General features: G+C 38.9%; 2 protein-coding genes across 3 annotated transcripts in view; both read left to right on the forward strand.

The window, feature by feature from the left end:
- EOGT (EGF domain specific O-linked N-acetylglucosamine transferase) overlaps window positions 1-24,077 on the forward strand; it is a 116,534-nt gene that overhangs the window by 82,430 nt on the left and 10,027 nt on the right. For both annotated transcript variants that reach the window (XM_067002917.1, XM_067002918.1), the window contains exon 24: window positions 20,991-21,146. The gene's annotated coding sequence lies outside the window, so the exon portion shown is untranslated. The remainder of the gene's footprint in view (window positions 1-20,990; window positions 21,147-24,077) is intronic.
- Window positions 1-24,077, forward strand: part of LOC106035502 (chemokine-like protein TAFA-4) — a 60,861-nt gene that overhangs the window by 26,757 nt on the left and 10,027 nt on the right. Inside the window, exon 4 of the mRNA XM_013180372.3 lies at window positions 20,991-21,146. Within this exon, the coding sequence (XP_013035826.3) occupies window positions 20,991-21,146 (156 nt within the window). The remainder of the gene's footprint in view (window positions 1-20,990; window positions 21,147-24,077) is intronic.

Here is a 24,077-nt window from a genome sequence, read left to right on the forward strand (position 1 = left end):
TCAGTTTTCAGTTTCCTTGTCTCACAGTGTCTAAGGATGCAGATTCCTGTACTCACTTTTAGTGGGGCTGAGTTGGCCAGTGAGTTGGTGATGTGCTGGGGTGGGTCAGGCTGCAGCAGTGCCCACCCCATCAGGCAGAACTTTACCTGGAAAGGGAACTGATGCTGTGCAGGAATATTTCCCTTACAATTTTTATTAGGCTATATCAGCAGCAATTAAAACAGGCAGGTATTTACTGCCAGATAGCTTGGACAAATAATTTAATTTCCCGCTGCTTAAAAAATGATCTTCATCTTAGCAAGCTTTGTAATTAGATTTGACCTTGAGCAATCCCACATTCTTCATGTTACTTGAAGCTGTATCTGAATTTTTGAGGCTACTTAAAATTAAAATTGTTACTTAAATTTTGTAACAACATATTGTGTAGCACTGTACCTTCATATCGTAACATGTTTCTTAACTAAATGTCATGATTTTTATGCTTGGACCAACAATACGTGTGCCAGCATTTAAATGGGATCTAGCTCACCTCTGAGGCTAACAATCCATTGGGATGAAAATGTGGGCAGTTCACCTCAGTGTCAGTGCAGTATTTTCTAGCTATTTTTGTGCAGAGCCTGTACAGTAAGAGAAAAGAGATTTGTGTAGTTAAGGTTCTCTGCAGTATGAGAAAGGCCCACACAAATTAATATATTAATGATGGTGAGATTTTTGCTTATCTAGGTGGAGACTGAACTTCAATCAGGAGAGCAAGAGCTTTCTTACTCTTTGACTTCTGGTCTTTTGCAACTAAATATTGAGATTTGATAATTTTTATTTTTTAAATTGTTCATGATTACTTAGTGCTGCGGCTAAAATGACAAGGTACAGTTTTGAGCGTATCGCATGTTTTCTTTAGAGGTGATTCTAAGTTTAAGAGAAAATACTTGTATTTGATGAAGGGAGCTGAGTCAGGTATAAAGTATGTAAAGTAAAGAAGATATTACTGTTTGTTGCAAATGGGAAATAAGAGACCAAAACACAGACTATTTCCCTGCAGCAGCAGTACCTATAAATGTGACACCCAGTGACTGGAGAGTTAATGGCAATTCCACAGTAGTTCTTTTTGGTTATGTTGGAAAGACTTAATCCTAGCCACAGGTCCTAGTGATAGTGCTAGGCAAGCATGTTGACGTAGTAAAGTAAGGAAAATTATTATATGGGGAAAAATCCAAACCTGAAACTTACTAGCATAAGCCCTATACACTAGCGGAATGTATTATCTGATGTTGTGCAGCGCAAATTGGGGCTGTCCGGTTTATGGGGCTAGAACAGCAGTTGGACGTGTCTGGTTAGCTTAAAAGACCAAAGGAAAAATCTCACTGAAGGAGAACTGTTAGGAGTGAAGAGATCTCTTAATTAGGGTTAATTGTGTCATTCAGATAAGGTAACTGGTTAGCATTATTAATCTACCTCTGTGATTGACTCTTTGGGAGTAATGCTGTGTATGCCCCAGGTGACAGATGACGGGAAATCCACAGAGAGGCCAGCAGTTCTAGCTGGAAGCCCCATGAAATAATCCATATGAAATTGGGGAGTTTAAAGGAAATTATGGAGTTTTAAGGGCACAGCATAGATGCGCACTGGGATTCTCTACTGTGCGTTCATTAGAAAATGATACAGTCTAGTCATTAGGTGATTTATGTAGCTGCAATAGTTATGTGAAAGGGCTGCTGTTAAGTAAATCCCTATGATGGTGTTTTGTTCCACGTATGGGGATTAGGTATGGGTGGCAAGAACAATGATTCTCTGTTTTTTGGCCTGAGCAAGTTGTTTCTTCCTTCTCTTTAGTTCGTCTGTTCCATTTCAGTTTGCTCTTGTGTATTGTGATACTTGTCAATCCAGTAGCCCAGCATGTTCTGAATTAATTATGAAATGCTTCAGCGCGAATGAAACTGGGACTGTCACAAAGACAAGAGATGGATGAGACTTACTGTGTTTAGTGAGGGGGTTTAATTCGTAGTGCTTTCCAGAATGGGAACCATACATACATCTTGCATTTTAAATGCCTCTTATCCCAGAAGGAATAAGAGTTCCTAAAAAGGAGCAAGACGTATGTAACTCTACAGTCCTTCTAACTGTCACTGAATCCCTGATAATTTTTTGAACCTGCTGTTCCAGTTCCAACCAAATGACAGTCTTAAACATTGTAAGGTGCCTAAAAATTCAAAGAAAACAGCAGATTATGGCCCCCACTAAGAGAATGCTGCAGTGTGGTTATGAGGGTTACCTGTCCTGTGTGTCCTGGCACCTTGCTGGTTACTACACACCTACTCATGAACCAGTGCTAATCCTGTACTTAAGGTGCACAGAAGATGCCTGAGCACTGTGAAACAGATGAGAATGGACAGTGGTGTGGGATGGGGACAGAAAATAGACATGTCATGGATGCAACTTTGATCATTATGCAATAGCACAAATGGTGAAGGATTATTTCTTAGTTGCCTCACAAAGAGACGATCTCTTCTGATATGGGATTTGGCTTGTTTAATGTAAAAATAAATATATATATGTGTATATATATATTGGTTTCTTCTAATGGTAGAAGACAGTGATGATTTGGATGCTGTTTTTTTGTGGCACTGCTGCTGAGATGTGCCAGAGGCACGTTGAGTGTGGGGGCAATTCCAGCCGGCCTGCGGTGGTAGAGGAGGGGAACAGGTATTGCCTTAGCTTATAAAATCCTGCAATGGCATACTTGGGCAGCTGCTCATGGTTGTGAGCTGTAGCTGTTGTGTCAGTGCAGGCCACAATCCCAACACTGGGGTCTATTCCTCCCAGGACAGCCATTGCTGGTCACACATGTGTGTGTCTAACTTGCACTTGATTTCTCTTCAATTAGATTTTGATTATTAGACACATCTATTTGAGAAGTAGCAACAACCTTTTTTTTTTTTTTTCATTTTTGCTGAGCAGGAAAGATCGTTGATTTTAATGCTCCTGGGCCACCTTTTAGACACTTCTGAAAATCCTGCCTGTGAAGTCTAACTCTTATTAGCCACTTTCATTATACGAGCGATGTCACTCCTCATCCTGAAGGGACAGGGAAGCACCAATGGCAGCCTGCCTACTGCGTCTCTTTAATCTTGTTTCGTGTTCAGTGCCAAAGTTCTGAAATGTATTTAGCAGGATCCCAAAAACAATTTCAAGCTGAGTGGAATAATGATGGAAAGCAACTGTTTAGCTAGCCAGGTCATAGAACTGCAGTGCTATGCATTACTAGGAAGGACTTACTCCAAGTTTCTTGCAGAGTCACTGTTTTGAACCATGGCAACAAAAAGGGAAATATCTACCCTTGAAACCTGGAAGAAGTCTAATTTGAGGAATTTTATAGATTTATTTATGTGATAGTTCTGAGAAGACTTGCCCCCAGTGACCTAATTATGTCACCTGCATGCTGCACAACTTCATACTCAAGCAAGACTGCCACAAGGCATGTGGGCTTTGTAGTGAAATTTTTTTGTAAATTGGATTGCATCTTTTCTTTTTTCCCCTCAGTACAAGCTGCTGACTTAAACACTTTACCTGAGGTTGGAAGCTCCACTGATTTTTGTTTTGTTTTTCCCTTCCAAAAGGCCAAGGATGCAATGATAAAACTCATTTGTCTTTTTAATCTTCACCTTGTAATTAGAGCTAAGAGAGGCTGGAAAGAGATGCCAAGCAAGTAAGCTCTTTTCCTTTAAAAGCTCTCCGGGCACATAACTGAGTCTTGGGAGAGCTTTAAAGGAAAGCAGTAATGAAAATCCTGCAGAAAAGGAAAAATAAGCCAACAAAATTAAGACTTAAGTGTGCTATTTTTATTCTGTGCTAGGGGGAAAAAGACTCTGCTACCTCTTGGGTTTATTCTCAGATAAAACATTTGAATCACTAATTATTTTTAAGCATTCTTTTTGTATAGATGAGCTTCTCTCTTTGTTTCTGCCCCACTGATTTCTCCATTATTGAGATTTTAGGTGGTTGAAGATGGTGCTGATTTTATTTGCAGGTTTTAGAATCAGTTTACCTCAGTGTTGTTTGAAAATCATGTTATTTCCGCAGTGAGAGAGGTAATTTTTGCCCCAAGACACACAAACCAGCATGTTTGAATGCTGGAAATTTCATAGCTTTGGAATTTGGGCACTTTAATTTGAGAAAGAGTTTGAAGAGGACGCGTCTCTCACTCATGGAGAGCATTGAGTTGGAAACAAGGCACAGTCACAGCCGTCCTTGTCACAGCCTTCCTTCCACGGGGAAGGTGATGGTGGTAGCGAAGGAGCCTGAATGGCAAAGGGTCGGGACCTCAGTGCTGCTCCTTTGAGAAGCTGAAATAACAGTATTTGTCCTGCCTTTGGGCAGTGTTAAGTGACTAGATCTCCAATGGTAGAGTGACACAAGGCTGCAATTGTGCATCAGCTGATGGGATTGCTCTAGCACAGCAGGGTGTTTCTATGAAACGTGTTTGCAAAATGTCCATTATTTGTTCCCTTCTGAATGCATCTAAACGCTATTAGTGCAGGGAACTCCAGACTGTTCCTTTTGCCAACTGATCATCTGAGAGTCCTCTGACTTCTGCCTTCAGTAGCTTTTTCCTTAGTCTTTAACATTTGTTGTATAAATACAGGTTTGTAGAATAAAAATAATGACTTTGAACATCGCTCCAAAATAGTCAGAGATGTTGCAGAGCAAAGGCACTTTTTTTCTTTGGCACATCGTGCTGAGCATGATGCTTACGGTTTTTCTTTCTGTGTGTGAGAAGGAACATAAGCATCATCTTGTGCTTGCATTCCTGAGGACAAATGGAAATGAATGTTTTGGAACAGATTTCTTTTAATAAACCAGTTGAAAATGAAACTCAAGTCCTTTTTGCTTATGCAAGGCTAGCTACTAGTTCTTTTAAGGAAGAGATGTCCAGTGGATATGCTGGGCCTCAGCTGGTATTACTTAGAATTATTTTTTTCTTTTTTTTTTTCTGTTTTCTCTCTGGTGGGGCCATAAATAGTTACCTTTACCTCCTTTTCTTTCCATTTTCCTGTTGCTTAATAAATATCCTTCAGGTTTTATTAATGGAAGTTTTTTCTTTTTTCCCCCCATCATTTTTGGTGGCTATGTGAAGATTGCTTTCTCCACTAACTTAGCTGGAAGAGAAGGTTGAAGATCAGTGACATATAATCAGTGATCTGAAGAGAGAGGACAGGTAGTCAGCAGTTAGGATTTAGCTGAATGGTAAATGATGGGGATTTCTAGATTCATAAAAGTAAATTTTAGCAGGTAATAAAATCCTCCATCATCCAAGCTATTCTCAAGTATGCGCCTAGTGTACGTGTATTAGTTTTTCCAGCGATCTCAACAAAGTCAATGGGCCTGACGTCTCCATTACCTGTGCCTTCGTGCAGTCACTGCCCCGGTATAAATGCTATCATTTGGACGTTAGCAAGCAGCTGTAAAGCTCTATTCCTTATTGCTCCCTTGTAACTCTGTGCTATGATGCAGCTCAGCATGCAGATTTTTGAGTAAGGAGAGGCAATAGTTTTCAACATAAACAAGTCCACTGGGTCACATTAACCTCCTTCAGTCTCTGTGTTAAATAATTAAAATAAACTAGGTAGTGTTTAACTATACGTATTTAGAGGCTTACTCGAGGAGCTTATTAGTTCAATATTCTAACACACTGTCTTAAACCTTTCTGAGCTCCAGGATCCCTTGTTAAATATTTAGTGTGCATTGCTGGAAAAGTCAAGAATTGCTTTATTTTATTTATTTATTTATTTATTAGATGAAATTGCTATTCTCAGAACTCTTTTAGCTTTTAAAATACTGGACATCTATAAATAGTACTTATCTCGAGTTGTCACTTCTTGTCATGGAGAAATAGTTTTCATTCGTACAGATCTTAATAGTACCCCCAAGAATTTATACTTGCAGAAGCCTCTGTAGTCCACTGTTGAAGTATTCTATAGAACCACCTCAAACACATTTTTAAGCAATTCAGTTGACAGCAGCTCCTTCAGATAGAATGAAGATGTGCTTAGATAGAATGAAGATCAGCTGCTGCGTGTGGTTTGGAGACATCAGTATTTCTCGTGTTTGCAAAACTCCCAAAAAGAAATTAGTCAATTGGTGAGTACTTTTGTGTAGTTGCTGTGGAATAGTAATTATTGGTGACCAGGGCTGCTACATGCACACTAATAATGCGCATCAGAACTTAAAATCTGAAAATATAAGGCATTATCCCACTCTACTGATATGACTAGCCATTTTGCCATATACTGACTTGCTGTAGAATCAAACCTTTGAGTTCAAGGTCTTCTTGCCAGGGAAGAGATTTTGCATGTGTACTCAACAATTTTGTAAGACTTGCTAGATAGCTGAGCAAAGGCAGCTTAGTGGATTAAAACAACATCAGTGATATCTCTTGTCTCAAGGGTAATGAGTTACGAGCAAAGCGAAGACCTCCAGGAAGGGATTTTGTTTCTGCAGAGTCTCTATTAGGTCACACTATATAGTAAACAAAAACAAATTGTCTCACAGAGTCCAGTGTCGTTTTGCTTAATTGCCTGTTTTGGTTCAGTACTGATGAAGATAAGACATAAACCACGTTATGCTTACTTTTACACCCAAGGAGTGATTGCGTACTAAAAGAAGCTAGAGTACGTTTTTTCCCTCTGGCTGTAGCTGGAAACTGGTCACCCCTTTCTACAGGCTTTTCTTCAAAGATTTTAATGAATCTCTTTCTGTGGTGTTCCACCGTCTCAGGCTGCAGCTGCAAGGAATACCTGTTCAGTTTCAGTAAAAGCCCCGGCTGCATAGTGTGAAGGTACTTGGGCAAGCCGTTTACAGAATCCTGCAAACAAAGATGTTTTCCACTTCTAACAGTAAGCCTGCATAAATTGCCTGTGTGCCTTGAAACATACACTGTCTAATAATCCACATCTACCCAAATGCTTAAAATTACTTAAAAGCTGACAAAGGATAATGTGTTGGGCTGCTAGCACATTGAAAGTCTAATAAAGGCTCTATTCAGCCCAGTAATTGCCATCCACCTCTCCTCTGAAACTTACCTGTGCTTCGAGTACTGAATCATGATCAGTCTTTAGTCCTTTCTTGCTAATATTAGAAGGGACTTGAGAGAAGTTCTTTTAAAAAAGGTAGTCCTAATTTTGACAGGATGCTTCATGAACTTCATATCTGTTTTTTCCTCGTAGTATCTTCCTGATTTAGATGGTCTAGATGAACAGAGTTTTCCTCTTCTTTACTGGAATTTATATTGTAACTTGATGGACACACATAAAAACAGTTTGATTAAAAAAAATTCCTAGTTTAAACTGACAGAAAAAGTGAAAGAAATAGAAATCTGTTCTCTTAACCAATTTCAGCATTTTTATAGCTATATATTGCCACAGTTTCTGATAAAAATGTGGATGCTTTTAAATTTAAAAAAAAAAAAAGCAACTTATGATTTTCAAAAGACTGCACCTTTTTAATTTCAGGGCACAAAATGCATTCCTGCAGGAGATAGGCAATGCCGTATTTTCTAGTCTATTGAAAATAACCGTCAAGGTTGCTGCCAAATAATGTGTTTGATTTCATGTCTAATAGTTAGCAAAGTTTAACGAATACAAACTGAAAAATGGAGTGGTTCTCAGTAGGAGGGTAGCTGAGTTCTCTTGACACACCCCGTTGTTCATTTTATTGTAAAAGATAACTATGGGTGGCCGTTCAGTGCTCTGAATGCCTCACCTGCGCTAAAGAATGAATGTTGAGCTGGGGCACCTTGGAAACAAATCCATCCCAGCTCACAATCTGAATAGGTTTCAAGGGGAGGGAGAAAGGGTGGCCTTTGTAGCCAACATTAAGGCGTTGCTGGTCTGAGATTTTTACTGATGATGTTTAAGGTACTTAAAGCCCAGAAAGGGAGTGAAACTTCTACTAAATAGAGTGATTCAGTCCTTTAGGTGCCTAACTGTTCTGGTCAGTTTGGAAGCTGTACATGAAAGGTTTTCCAAGCTTTTCTGCCAGGAATCATCTGCCCACTGCGTAGGGGCAGCAGAGAAGTCCTTGTGAGAGCTTTCACACTTCAGTTTGAGGGACCCATCCCTGGCCAGTACAGTCTCCCTGGTGCTGAGCCTTGTAAGCCAACACTTTGAGCAGTTTGAAGTTAGGCACGCTCTGTGTTTCACCACATTAAACTCTGCATTGACTGTCGGCTCATTGATCGAGCTTGTTACATAGGTTTGAGTTGTGATTAAAGATAGATCATTATTTTTCAGCTTCTCAGAGTACAGGATGCTTGGAACTCTCTCGATACTGGAAAATCTGCTTTCACATGTGGCAGTGAACTATTTGGGGGTTATGCTGTTGAAGACAGATCTTTTCAGCTAAGGCCACTTTCAGAGTGTGTATAAATGAGATAACCTCAGGCCATCTGATGATCTGCCACCAAATTCAGAATGAAGAAAAATACTCATTCTAGATGAATCCTTCCTTATCACTGCTAGTGATTCACAGCAGAATGTATCTTTTACTGTATTTTACTGTTTTAAACCTAATAACTGTTTTGTAGTCATTCTAGAATCTCTTAAATCTTCCTCCTCTTTTGCTTCTCCCTCAACCTTTGCCCAGAAATAAAAGGACATTTTGCCTTAACTTCTGTACTGCCATATTTACATTCTCAGAAGCCAGCTGGAGACCTCAGTTTAAATTTCCTCCTATTTCATATGTAATGCATGAGTATAAAGTAAATGACTGTTAGAAGTATTCAAACAGGAAGCTTGCAGGCAATAAATCATATATAAAGTGACAAGAAGACTTTTGAAAAGCAATTTCTTTGTCAGCATTTTTATGCCGAATAATGCCATGCGTGCTGCCTAAGAATAAAATTTTGTAGTATTTTTTTTAGGCAAAACTGAGATTTTTATTAATGCAGAAATGTAGGTATTCTTGTAGTTAAAAACAAAACAAAAACAAACAAAAAAAACCCCAGGGTATTTCATTAAAGAAGCTACAGCTTGGTGCTCCAGGTGTCTGAATTATTTTCCTTAAATGTTCTGCTTGTCAAGGTAGGATTAAACTGGTCTAGCCAGGACTGTCAGTTTGACGATTGAGGGTTCTCTCCGCAGAATTGGTAGTGCAGTAACAAATAAGTTAATTATACTGCTTAATCTCAAATGGCCAGGTTTGCATACTCCAGGGGTGTATAGTCACTAAAATAAAGTCTTGTAATTTCTTGTGCTCAAAAGAAGCACTTGTAAATAATTACAAGATGCAATCACAAGAGAACAGGAAGCCTCAATGGATTAGTAACGAGATACGGAGCCTTTCACCTCAAGGTCATTGTTTCTAATCCAGATCTGCTTGGTAGTGATGGGAGGTGCTTTCAGACAGGTGGTTAGCGTGAAATTAGTTGGAGATTGCAGGGTTGTTAGTAAATACATCTGCCTAAGAAAAATTGCTGTGGCTGTGGTTTCTTTCTGGCTGTCTCCTTCCCTCACACCTGGATAGAGACAGAATTTTTGCTGTTTTCTTGTATTGAGCTGATTGGGTGAGAGTAACGTGATTTTGGCCAGTGTCACTGGTGCTGAGAACCACCTAGTGGGCAGCAATGATGCTGTCAGACACGAGTCCTCCGCTTTGGGCGCTGGAGGCACACCAGCAGAGAGGTAGTAGAGTTGTTCACGTTTAAAGGAGAGGCAAGTGGAAGAGGGGGCACTGCAACCACATGCACTGTCCTACTTGTCCTCTGAACATAACAGTTGAGCAGATAGGAGCTGAGGGATGAGGTCTTTTTCCATGCCCTGTCCAGCAGTTGTACAAGTATGTTGTATTGACCGTGGAGGGCTTCATAGCTCATTATCGACAGTGGCGCTAATGCAGTTGTTACTGACTCCTGCTGTTGTGATTCACGACTGATTAAACTGACCTTTGCTTGGGTTCCCATGAACTTGAAGCAAGGGGTCTTGCAGGGAAATCTGCCTTTATGAGGCTGTACTGATCATGCACCACAAGCAACGCCTGTTGGTCCTTCCCACCCTGTCCCTGGTGGGACACTAAATTAAAGGAAGTACCAGAAGACACTATATATAACATGGTGATCTCTATGGATTTGCAGTGTGTGTTAAAATTCTGAAAATTCAACTTTCGAGTGAGGCAATGCATGTTCTAAGACCAGAAAAAGTCAAACAAATAGAAATTTTTTAAAATGAGTTAAAATCAGCACAGATTTAAGAGGTAAGAAGAATAGGCATTGTAAGTGTTGATTTTATGCCTTTTTTTTTTTTCTTGAGAATTTGATCTGAGGAAACATTTGACAATTTTCCCCTTTGTCATGTGCACACTGCAAGAGGAAAAACCCAAGCATTTTAATTAGAGAGGACCATCTTTGTGGAAGGATAGTGGAACTAATGACAACTCTACCAGGTCACCTTTAATCTCATTCAGGCTGGGGAGAAGGTGGAGCATTTCTGTTAAAATCAATGGCTCTTGGGGGAATCTGCCTAGCATTGTGTAAGTTAATGGCATGCCCTCTCCTGCCACCTATGGCTGCTCCATTATCCTTGAAAGCAGCCGTCAAATTTGCACAGCTTTAACAGGAACATCTGCTTCTCTCCCCTGGTTGTTTCCTTCACATCTGCAGTGGTTGTGACAGGGCACGTGCTCTTCTCTATTCACCCTTATTGCTCTGACCTTTCCCGTGGCTCATTTTTTATGCTCTGCCTCCTTAATGACTATTCTAATTCATCTCTGCATTTGCTGATGGTCTCATTAGGGCTAAAGGAAAATTCACCAGGTGAGGCGGCCTGTTGTTTTCTGGTTAGAGTAAAAGTTTGTCAAATCTGACAAGCTACCTGGGATACTTTGAAAAGACAATTTCACTACGTTGTTTACGCAACCTGCGCAGTTGTGACAAATGTTCCAGCTAAAAATGGGAATCCCCCTTTTCTCTAGTGCATGACATCTGTCCCTTTTTCTGGCTGACCTGTTTGTTTTTTGGCCAAGAACTAAAAAGACGTCCAAGTGTCTTCCTGCCATTTAAACATCTAATTTCCAATGTTTTCAGGTAGTTCCTATAGCTAAGATAAGAACATAAAAGCCTTTGGGAATCTGAAACCTCATCTTCCATTCTACCTCTTTCAAACCACCAATCCAGATGTGCTTTATCAAGTGTCCTGAAAATAAGCCAGTGACTGTCTGGCTGCATGCAGATGTGGGAAAGCGCTGTTATTGCACTGCTGCTTCACCCACACGCTGCTCAGCTATCAGGGAGCAAATTTCCACGTCGTGGTGGAAACCCACCTTCCAAATAAAATAGTTTGCAACAGTCTTCTTAGCCCTTTGGGTGATGACAGTGAGACATGAATATGACTCCAGGATTAAACTGTACGACTTTCTCTCAGAGATGTGGTTTCTTTGTGTCAAAGCTAAGACATGGCATAGCAGTATACTGACTGCAAAAAGGCCTTTTGATGTGTAAGATCATAGGATTAACAATATAAAAAACATAGAGGAAATAAAGCGAGAGATCAGGATAGGGTGTGTTGTGGCAGCACCATTTGTGCATGCACCTGGGAAATGAGCACAGCTCTCCAGACTCAAATCTCCAAACTGTGTCTCTGGGAGTTTCTTTGGCTGCAACTTGCAACTGAAATGTCAAAATTTTAGATTTGCACCTTTATTCTGTGGTAAAGAAGATTAAAAAGTGGAAGTTAAGAGACTGAAGAGATCTGCAGAACCTTGAAAAAAATAATAATGATGAAGCTTTGAAAAAGAGTCATCACTATGAAATAGGAGACCTAGTCCTTCATAACTTCTGAATTCTGACCTTTTTAGTTGTTATTTGACTGTTAGAAATATAATTCAGGATCATGAGTTATAATGTGAACCTATGGGAGACTGCGATCATGTTCTGATTGTTACTTTATTTGATTGTGACTGTATTTTATGGTTTTCTTTTTTTTTAATTTTTTATTTTTACTGTTACAGTATGGCATAAAATATTGGACACTTTGCGGGGTTATTTTTTTCAGTGTAAGAAAAAAAACTTTCTATAATACCAACTGAAAAAGTCTGTCAGCATTCTGGAAACCTCACTTATGCTTTGCCCTTATGGATATAATAGTTAAAATAGCTTAAGTTCAATTAGCTGTTCAGCCAGGTTGAATAGAGTCTGCACACGCTGAAGCCATTTGAAAGTCCTCATGTCACTCAGAATTAAAAATGCATTTGTGCAATTTAGTTTTATGACCTGTTATTGCTCAACTGGCAGCTGGATCTTATAGTTGGACTCCTGCGACGCTTTTCTTGTCCATTCCATCAGAATAAACCCAAGATAACCATTACAGCTATATAAAACCTGATATAAAATGAAGCAAACTCTGAAAATAATTAATCAGCGGCGATCAAGGCACAGGGGCTTTTCCAGGGATTAAAGACCAGCTGAGGAGCTGATGGCCTGGTGCCCAGTGCATTAACCGATCTGATTGCTTTCAGTGTTCCTCGAAATTCCATTTGCCTGATCTGCCTATCGCATGAAAATTTCATTGCACTTCAGCAGGAAATGTATCATTCAAACTCTCAGCGTTATCCACTGGTCCTTGTTTTTGAAAGAGACAATTCTCCTAGTAGCAACGAGTAGTGCTACATGGTCATAATAAACACAGACCAATTAATGTGAAGAGATTCATTGCAGAATTCAGCCTTTTAAACTAAGGCTGTCAAACAGGAAATGGCACCAGAAAAATTTTCATAAACACCACCATTTAATGACAAGTTTTTCTGGATCTTTCTTGAGCAGATTTTCCAATGAGAGTTAACTAATGAGTAATTACTTGTTTGCTTACCTTTAACTGCCAAATTCAGGCACAGTACTATTACTTTACAGTCCCATAAAAGTAGTTTAATTAAAGAAGAGAAACTTACTTTTGCCTTTTAAAAATAAAAAAGATAAAAACACAAGTTCTTTGTACATTGTGAATTTATACTGAAGTGCAACTGAACACAAGTTGCCTTGTTGGGTCTCCTCAGTTTTACCTGTTATATTTGGACAGGAGAATAAGAATTTAATTTTCACTTGAAATGAAGAAAATGCTTCTTTCCCAAACATCTGCTGTGTTTTCTGGCAACTGCCATTTACCCAATCTGCAGAGGCTAAAGTCTTTCTGACAATTAGTGTTTCATATTCTCTGAACAAACACAATTCTTGTCTGATGAATGACCATGAACTGAGTTAAAAATACCTCTGGTATTAAGTAGATAAAAAAACATTTGTTTTGCGCAGCTAAGCCCCAAACAGTCATTTGGTACTTCAGGTGATAAAGGCATGTTCAGAAGGGCACAAGGCCTCAACATTTGCTTTGTTGCATATATGAGACAAAGCTTTTCCTTTTTATCTTTTCCCTTTCCCCTTTCCTTTCCTCTTTTCCATTAAAGTTTATGATAATATTAAAAGTACTTCTGGCACGCCACGAATGTGAAGTAATAAATGGTACAAGCGGAGTGGTAGATAGGGCTGCAGTGAGCAGCTGCAAATGGCAGCAGGCTGCCTGAGGCAATGAGCTCGCCAGGGCCCCGGTGCCTGCCAGGGCTGCATCAATGATGTCTCACTCAGGATGGCTTCTGCCACGGATGAAGAGCTACTTATGGATGAGGATGGGATAATTCTTCCCTGTTGTGGTCCCAGACGTGCTACTTTTGCCTTCCTAGGGCAAGAGTGACCCTTTTTTGAGAGGCCATCATGCCTCATGATTGGGGCAAAAAATTAAATTTTAGTTTATAAACTGGTGAATAATTGTAAAATTGGCCTACACAGATGTATATGTACAGATGTGTATGTACCTGTTTTTTTCAGGCAAGCAGAAAACTCTACAGGGAACTAGTTTCATTCTTTTTTCCTTTCTCTCATGATATACTTGTGAAGGAAGAAACAAATAAGAGAAAAAGAGTTGTGCGCATGTAATAGCGAGAACGAGTGTTAATGGGACATGTGGGAAATACGCCTATATTACAGAACACAATGTTGCTCATTTGCCACAAGATGTGATGGAAAACCAAATCTTTCCCCTTACTTTTTTTCTCTGCCTCACCTGAAATAGCTACACAGTGAAGGTTTCCCTCAGGAGATGATTAGCACCACTTCACTGCAAGGTACTTCATGAAGTTTTATGCTTTAGATTTCATTTGTACAAGTGATCTGTGTGCTTGAACAAGGATGAGTATTACTGCCTGGCTGAAAGGTAGTCCTTATTGATTAACTTCAGCATAGCACCCAGCAGGTAGAGAGAGAGGTTCATGGTTTAGTTTGTTTTTGCTTCCAGGTCACTCTTCAGCCACTTTTATTTTCATTTGCAGCAACTTTTCTCTCCTCCATTTGCAGCACCGACTTCGGTCTCAGCTATTTTGATTTATTGACCACTCACATTTAATGCTTTGTTCCCTGGAGAAGTCTCAGTGTTTATGTCTGATCTACGGTCACCTACACTACTTATTCCAGGGAACTTTAATCTCCATATGGATGTGACCTCTGACATTTGCCAAAGAACTCACTGTATTACATGATTCATTCCAGCTGTATCAGCATGTTCCTCTACCTGCACGTATGAAAGCTTATAGTTTTGATTTCATGAACTTTTCAGGTCTCATTATCAGGTTTTGAGGTCACTCACCATCTTTTGTAATACACGTCTAGATTAACTGTTCTCCAGGGTTCCTCTCAAATTGGTTGCACAATTCGGGAGTCATTTTCCTCAGGTTGTGACTTCTTGCCCAAAACAAATTAAAATGGTTTAGTGCTGGTTCCCTGCTCATCCAGTTGCAATGCTGATTATGATTTTCAACGTGGCACACTACTGGTTTCCACAACTGATGGTGCACAGATGTGCTGATAGGGACACAGGATGAAGCTTTATGGGCTGTGAAGAAACTCTTGGGTTGGAAGCCTGAGCACTCTGAGCATCAGTGTCAGTTCCTTAATCTGTGAGATCATTGTACCTCTGCTTGCTTGCTTTGTTACAGATGTTAGCTGTAGTAATCACAATGCTGCTGTGTTTGAGGAATGTGAATTTGATAGCAAACTGGTTACCTTGTTGGATACTTTTTTATTTATTTATTTGTTTTTGTGCTACATCTTACTTTGCCTATTATAATGGGAAGATAATGGTCATTAGGGGAAGATATTTCTTGTCTATTTTTTCTGTACAGCAGCTGAAATGTCCTTTTGTGGCTATCTCTGAACAGTCTCTTAACTGCCAACAAGTGAAAAGGTAAAGCTTTACAAGTGAAGCTGGACTGAATCGCATATGCAGAGACAATTTATGAGGAGCTGTGTATATACAAATATTGTGTATCCTTGAGGAAAGAGAGCATCTAAGTCAGGACCTTGACATGAATATGAAATAATTTGTGAAAAAATCCAGTAGTTGATGAATTGTTAGTAAAGAAATGCTCTGCTATAATTTTGTCTTAGAGGATGGTGTCTTCATTTTACGTTCCAAATCTCCCAAGGCCACCTGCCATCTTTAGAAACACTCCCTATCTACTTCCCTGCCCTCCCCTCAAAAAGACAAACAAACATGCTACCCCATGAGCTGGAGAGGTTCTCATAAGTATGCTTGGTAACAAAAAGTGAAAAATAACAAATATTATGTCCTTTAATATGTGTTTTTCTAGAATATTTGCCTCTTGGTGTGCATTTCTGTGTGTAAGCAGAGTTAACATGACATGAAAGCTGAAGAGATGATGAACTGTCACCAGGCTTTTTAGAGTGCTTCCCTCTTCCAAACAGCGTTGCTGCTGACTTCTAAACTCACTTGTTTCTCATACTGTTGCTGCAATATTAGGTTCCATAGACATTCATCTCCCTATTGACAGACATCCTCTTACCCTTTAAATAAATGATGCAGTTGATTTTTGTGCAGACCAAGCTTGCTGGTTTTGAGGCTCAGTGAAGAATGTGCTGTGCTAGGATCATATTGTCCTAGATGTACTGTTCTTCGCAGTACTAGTTGCTTTCCTCATCAAAGGGAGCAGCTTATGAAACAGAGATTAAAAACTCCCTTTAAATATGTTGTTTCCATATATTTCTGAGCTAAGATATTAGAAAAAAAGGAGGTTATCCAGGATTAAGGTTTTCTGATAAAGGCGTGCTGCCTACACGTATATTGCATTGAAAGAGTGCTCCTTGGGAGTGATTAGAATTAGTCACAGAGATGAAATGGATGTGGACAGAATTGGCTAGCAACTTTCTGAAGGCTTTCCTCTTTTTTGATATTTTCTTTGTAGTTTTAAAGTACATTACTGTGATGTTTGATATTTTATTAACAATAATTGTATTTTCCTTTTTTTTTTTTCCATTTGGGGATTTCAAAGAGCATTAATTACATATCTGTGCCTTGACTTCTTTGAAGAAAATGAAAACAAGGTCTTGTCAAATAATTAATAGAAAAACTGTATTAAACTGAGAATAAACAGCTCAGTGGTGATTATTTAGCCAAATATACATATAATACTTGTGCTGGCTTACAAGGCACAAGCCTAATAAATTCCTAGTTTGTACTTGCTCTTCAGAGGTGATGACTGCATTCTCTGAAAGCTGTGAAGGCTGCCTAGCAGCTCTGCAGAGTCAACTATCTTCTGGGCTGGAAAGTACACAAAGAGTTCATTCCTGTAGCCAGTTCTTGAGGTCAGTAGGAGGCTTTTTGGACTTGGGCACCTGGGGGCTGTTATTACCCATAGGTATCTCATTATGGAAGGCATAAAAATTCATAGCAGGCAGTGTCCCGGAGGCTGCTTTAATGAGCCCTCTCCTGGTATGTCTGTGTCCTGTATGGAGAGAGAGGGAATGTGTCCTTAGTTAGCTTGAATAGCGTTGGTATTTTTAAGGAAGCTAAGCTGTAAAGAAATTGTGATAAGGAGGACACCACGTGCACCAGACTCCTGATCAGAGGTAACCCAGAGTTCTACAGTTCTCAAGATTTGTCCTCTGTCCTCCCCAGTACTTGGCTGGCAGACATCCCCTCTCTTGGTATGCAGGAGGTGTTCAACAACAGGAACCTTTCTCTGGTACTGTTGCTGATAAAATGCATCTCTCCTTGGAGAGTTCTTTTATTTAAATGTGAAGATGTAACTGAATTTCAACTGCAAATATTGACAGCCCTTAGGTTGCAGATCTGAATAGGTTTACAGGTGAAGAGCTATGAATTTATGGACTTTTTATAAGTGAGCCCAAAGGGGCTTTGCTCTCCCAAGTCTGCTTTTCTACTCTCTCTCATTGCAGTTCTCCCTGAAATGTCTTTCCTGATGTGTCTGGTATAGAATTCACTTACTGTGATCTTCACACTTTAAAACTCTTCAGTCCCTGCTCCTCTAATACGTTGTCTTCCTGAGAATCCATTGATTATAAAATATTTTAAGACTGTTCTCGAGTATTTCGGTCCTTATGTTCTCAGCTGTAACTTAAATGTACTCAAAACTTGAGATGAAGGTTTATCTAGCATAAGATGGAGAATAAAATTTGCAGGAGAATATTCTTGTATTCTTTCTTTTTTCTGCCTTTGGGCACCCGAATGTAGATACAACAGATATCAATAGATTTAGGCAAAAATAGTCTGTTTGAGTTGATGGTTAGTTTTTAAGCTTATCTGTGAGTTTTGCTAACTCTGAAAGCCACACTGCAAACTGAGTGCTTGTCCTCTAGATGGCTGAATGCTGAGAAAAATGGTACATAGAGCTAGCACGTTAACGCTTAGCAATTGTTCGGCAATTGTTCACAGATGTGTCTGAATATTAAAAGGAAATGCATATGGGTGTTCAACAGAATGAAGAGTGTTAAGATGTGCGTGAACAAGCAGGAGGAAATATAGATGTGAGCATGTAGGAGGGAAAAGACTATTACAAGGGCAATCCAATTAATGCAAATGGTGCATGCAGATGTCTTTGGCTTTTTAGTACCTTTCGCTCTTTTACTCCATAGGATCTGCATGCTAGGGACAAGGGAGAAGAGCGCTGTCTTCCTTTGCATGGCAGCAGTACTCTCAAGCCTTAGAATCCTACCCATGGCAGCAGACAAAGAGGGGACACCTCCTCGTGCTTGCTTGTGTATGAATGAGTTTAGAGTAAAATAGATAGTGATCCAAAGGACGCGTTTATAATGGAACTTAATTTTGTTTTCTCCAAGTGTCTGTGTGCCTGTGGACTCCTCGCTCTTAAGGAGAGCAGTGTCAGTGCTTTAAAATTCAAACAAGATAACTCAAAATAACTGAAAGTAGCCTCCCCCACTCCCCACCCCCACCCCCATTTTTTTTGGACTGTATACTCAGGGTCAAATCCTGTTTGATTTATTTTGATATTGACTTAACAGGACTATTCACCTAAAGGAAGCAGGTTTAGGTCTTGAAAACAGACATTCTTTCAGCTACATATTGATCGCTGGAGCTGGATCTAGTCCATCCTTATGATGTACTTTCTGACAAAATGGCTTCTGCTCTTATCTTGGCATCTAATGTGTGGTGAATAATGACTTTAATTAAAACAAGACCTGACTGCTTGGTCTTTCAGATGAGATACATAGCAATTTCAAGCGTGTGGCTTGAGCAGTTGCAAATTTTTGCTTTTTCTTTACTCCACTATAAAATGTCCTTTTCAAGAGACAGTCCAGACTGTGACCTTGCTCTCCTCAAGTCAGCTGGAATTTTGCTGTTGACTCCAGTGAGTGCAGGACCACCACTCTAAGCCCTGTAGGAAATCAGTGGAAACTTTCCCTGTTTACTCCAAAGAGTTTGGGCTCAGGCCTTTAATCCAACAAATAAATAGGTAAATGCTTTCAGACTAACAACCTCAGTTTATAAAATATTTTCCATCCGGATTTCTGTTCATCTACTTATTTTCTCCAAACATTGTCATGCTGAGGTGTTTTGTGGAAAAATACTTTGGAATGAAGTGGTGTGGCCGATTTTAATTTCTCTATGCATTTATTGCCCTTACTGATTTATAGAGAAGCTACTATCCTACAGGCTGGTAGCTGTTTTCACTTTTTTTCATGATACGGTATTAGGTACTTGCATGAAAATTCAGTCTGCCAATAAACTTAGTACAGTAGCTATCTAAGATACTTTTATGCTGTCTTCAACATTTTTCCAACTTTCTGTAAAATACATTATGCATTTTCCTACTGTAGCATATTTTGCTTAAAACCACAGTGTAGCTTTTTCCCCAGGAAAACAAACAACCAAACACCTCTGTATATAGAATTTCTTTTTACATTTAGAGTGCACAAATAAAGACTGTATTTTCCTTCCAAGATTGTATATACATAGTTTTCTGCCCATTGAGGTGGTTGTGAATACAAATTTGGCAACAAAAGTCAGGCAGCCCTCCAGCTGTGTTTGAAACACAAGCCCTCCAGCTTGTGAAACCAAACCACGCACAGCAAAGGAACATTGCCAAGCCAACCTTTTAAAAAGTTACGTATATATTTGAAAGCTGTCCTGGTTGTTGTTGTTGTTTGTTTGTTTTTGTGGAGAAGCCATTTAGAAGCCTAAATTGTATTCCTAACTCTTTTTAAGGTTGAGATTTCCCACTTAAATCAGCTCATAAAAATTTCTGTCCAAGCAGTACAGTAAAGTTAATCATTCAATAACAAAACCTGCCCATATTCCGTCAAACCAAGGTGTTCTCTATCTATCTAGTAACAGGTACTGTTTAAAAAAAAAAAAAAAAAGGGGTTTTGTGTGTGAGAAGGGGTCAAACAGAGAGATTAGGACTCAGGGCAATTCTCCAAGCTTGCTATTGTAGTGTTTTCATTTGTTTCGCTGCATCTCAGTATTTCTGAAAAATGCTCTCACTCTCACCTTCCTTTATCCTGCTGTACCTCCACTATTCCACACACCTACACTAATACCTGTACTGTAATCTCTTCTGATATAATGAGCCTGTACTACTTTGATGGTGAATAATTTTATTATTCTTGGCATTGTCTGTCTACCTCACTTATTAAAAAAACAAACAAGCAAAATAAAACCAAACACACACACACACAGTGCTGTTAATTTACAAGGTGCTTTAGAAACATAGATAAGAGGCATTCAAGGTTCTACTCTAAATAAGACAAGACAAATGCAAGATGAAGCACTTGAGAGCAGTTCAGAAAAGTGAGGAGGTGGAAATGACTTATGCAAAGAAGAGAGGAGTTTTATAAAGTGGGGTTTCTGAGCAAGGGTTTTAGGCAGGACAGAGGATGAGTGGAGGAAAATGGTCAGGTACAAGGAGCAGAACAGTTAAGGCGTGAAGGCAGGAGTGAGGAAAAGAAAACTCAGAGATGGCTGTGAATTGTGAGGAAAGGCGCTTGAGAGGAAGACAATTGATAGAGCATTTATCACAGGTGTGTTTCAAAATGAGCTGGAAGGGACTTCAGGAATTCTGTATAGCTTTATTTTATTTATTTATTTTGACAACACTTGACTATCTATGACAGCTTTTTAGCCTACTTTGTTCGTAGCCTACCTGCAATGAAAGAAGCCTACCTACATGTTGTTATGATAGAGGATTTCTCTGCTATTTAAGCTAACTTTCCCTTGCATTAAATATTGTCCCCTCCATTGTGTCTGTTAGTGAAAGGAAAGAATTGAATGTAAAACCCGAATGCAAGATAGGAACCCAGAGGAAGAAGCGTGCTCTTTCTCTGCGTGTCTTTTTGTCTGACATGTCTAGTTCACTAGTCCAATCTCCTTTTCTCCCTATGGTTTTGTAAGGGCCAAGGAAGACTGGCTGAAAAATTGATTTGGTATGCTGAACTAATCTTTATTAGTAAGAATAGGATAAACTCAGGGAATAAGCCAGATCCTACAAGATGCTTTATCCCTTCATCTTCTTGGGACTTAAATGGGTATTCGAGAGACTCGGTATCTTGTAGGACTATATGTATTGTCTTTTTCTTTATACACTGATGTTTTATTTTGCTCTCCATCACTTATCTCTGCAATTATTAGGCCAGCACCAAGTTAAGCAAGGGACATGCGAAGTTGTGGCAGTGCATCGTTGCTGCAATAAGAACCGGATTGAGGAACGATCGCAAACAGTCAAGTGCTCCTGCTTCCCAGGGCAGGTGGCTGGTACAACAAGGGCTCAGCCCTCATGTGTGGAAGGTAAGCAGTCTCCCGCTCACTCGTGGTTCATTAAGATTGTTTGAGAAGTTTAGTCTCCTTGATTGTTTGACTTCCTACTGCCTCAAAAGCATAATCCTTCCTTTTGTTAATTTTGAAAACATTGCTGTGCATTGATGATAATGAGTCTGTGCATAAATCTGGGTGTAATTAATCCTCTTAATATATGTACTCGTCCATTTCATGTCTGTGCCAATAGAACTTGTTATTTTTTTCACACAAAAACTCTCCTTTAAAAACTAGTCTGAAAACAACGTAAGCCAAAAAATTCAAGCTAATGATATTAACCCTTCCTGTTACCTTTAGACATAATAGCTTGGCCAAAATGTCACTGGATAATAAATGCAGTCCTAAGACTGGGCTTGCAGGTAGTGTTGGGACATCTGATTTTGAGAGCTGCTCTTCAGATGAATGTTTCAGTATTTTATGTGCCCAATGGGCTCTTATGCTGGATATCAGTACTATAATGATGCCCCATGTCCATTCAGTTTTGTGTGTTGTAACCCAAAATAAGTTAGAGTTGGTAGAGTAGAGCAAGCATACTGCTGCACAGGATGCAGTGTCTAAGCCAGGACACCTACCTGATGAAAGAAATATGTGGTGCAGTTGCCCTTCTCCATCAGCTTCCTGGGTAGATGTGAAATCCTCTCAGAGCTCAGTGTTGCCATTTGTACACTTCTAGCAGTTTTAGCAGTTTTCATTTTAAATGAAATGTGTTACATACACTAAGGCTAAAATCATACCTTTATTATAATGTTGACCAGGGATTCTGAAACTCTATAAAACTTCCTTACCCAAGGTTCACTCTGCACCTCATTCCCACCCTTTTCCTCTCTGTCTTATTGACAGTTCAGAAATTGTGGGTCGCCCTTCTCCCACCACCAGAGGCTATTCCCTGGAGAAGCTGCTGCTGATGCTCTTGTTATTAACTTAATAAGCAGTTATACCAAGACTGAGATTTTTTTTTTAATCATAGAAAAAGTCTCGTGAAAGTCTTCTGTCATGTATGTATAAGTAAGCATTCAAAAGATATTAAAACAAAGTTTTGTACGATCTACACTTGAATTGAAACAAATCAAATTGAGACAATACTCAAGTAGCTCACTGCTAATTAATACTGATGTAGAAGTTAATAGATCCTCCATTTTATTAATTCATAAGGAAGATGCTTGTTTTCATTTTTTTCCACATGAAATTGCAACCGTTACAAGTTAAATATAAAGCAAAAGCCTCGAAGTCCAAATTTTTTAAACTTTCAGAGCTATTTAGTTCTAGACATAAAATTCTAACTACATGCAATATGTCTGATTTTTTGTTTAACGCATTTTCCACCTTTTATTTTTAAGTAAATAGGTTTTTAACTGCTTAGACTTTTCATGCCTTGTAATTTAGGAACACAATCAACTTTAACTGTACAATTTGTTAAATATTTTTTTTTGTCTATTGAGAAGTACTCTCTGTTTTTAGGTGATGCATCAAGCAACAGAAATACTTTTATATACGAAAGATAATAAAAATGAGGCATTGTTTTAAGCTTGCCTAAGGACTGCAAAGGTGACATTATCATTCCATGATAGAAAGACATAAATGCATGATACAGTGGGAGCTTAATTGAATTTGTCAATGCAAATAGTTGCTAAAAGAATTTAATAGCTATTTTTTCTTCAAGCATAGTTGAGATTAAATAAGACAAAATATTATGAATGTAAGGTTTTGGTTTCTAAAGTGGAAGCCTTTGATTCCACCTTCCCTCTTAGGGTAATGCTTTAACATATTTCACTTATTTTTGCAAGCATGTGGGACAACAGTCAGTGTTTTTCAGTTGCGGTAGCACAGAAACTATAACTATCTTTCCTTAGCCTCAGGATTAGATGTGTTTTCTCCCACTCTGTACACATCCTTCAGTAGGCTTCTATGCTGTGGAAACCAGAAACAGTTAAAAAAAAAAAAAGTTTTGAATTTGCATATTTCAGACTGATACAGATGTTTTATTTTCCAACACCTTTTTGCCAAAAGCAGGGATCTTTAATTTGCCTATATTTTGCTCTGAGTTTAAAGGGAAGGATGTGCCCAAAGTACAGATTAATATTTCTAACCAAAAGAAAAGAATTTGCATAGCAATTGACTTATAGTAAACTTTTAAAGCACTTTTTTTTGAACTTCAGACCTTATCCAGTAGTAATTATCATTTACATTAGAGTAGCAATTGTCTCTGTGCTCTTGATCATGCATGGCATGCACGTGGTTGTTGGTACCATAGTTTCTGCTTCAAATTGCTCACATGTTGACCTGTGTTTAGATAAAATGAGGAAACAATGTAGATCACACTCAGCTGAGTATGTGTTTGGTAAATGCCACCCACTTTTTGTGTCAGACTACAAAATTTTTGGTCACACATGGAGAAGCTTTTACCCATTGAAAATCATGATAAAAAGAGGGTAGTGCTAAGTATTTTTTATAGAAGTTATGATTTATATATATGTTCTATTGATAACTTTTGTCTGGAGAGAAGTGCATTAAATACCTCAGAGTAAGTCATCACTAGCCAAATCATCTTCCATCCAGGCAATTCTGTTAGTCCTAGAATTTATGAGGAAGAAACACTCAGATTAGAAAAAGAAAGCAAATGGGACTAAAGAATTTAAGGGTTTTCTAGAAGGTCAAAGAACCGCAATAAAAAAACAGGACACCTTTGTCTGAAAGCCCATCTGGGTTCCAGACTGAAAGGAAGAGGGCTTATGGAAAAAGAAAACAAAAAAAACAATGCATAGCAAACAGATAAAAGTACAAATTGCTGAGGAGATTTCCCTCCCACTGCTTTTGAATGTATTTCAGAATACTTGAGTACTCAAAAGGATGCTAATGCTGTGTCAGTATTCAAAGAGAGGAAAAAAAAAAAATAGAATGAATAGT

The sequence above is a fragment of the Anser cygnoides genome, chromosome 10 (assembly GCF_040182565.1).
Source record: "Anser cygnoides isolate HZ-2024a breed goose chromosome 10, Taihu_goose_T2T_genome, whole genome shotgun sequence".
NCBI lineage: Eukaryota > Metazoa > Chordata > Aves > Anseriformes > Anatidae > Anser > Anser cygnoides.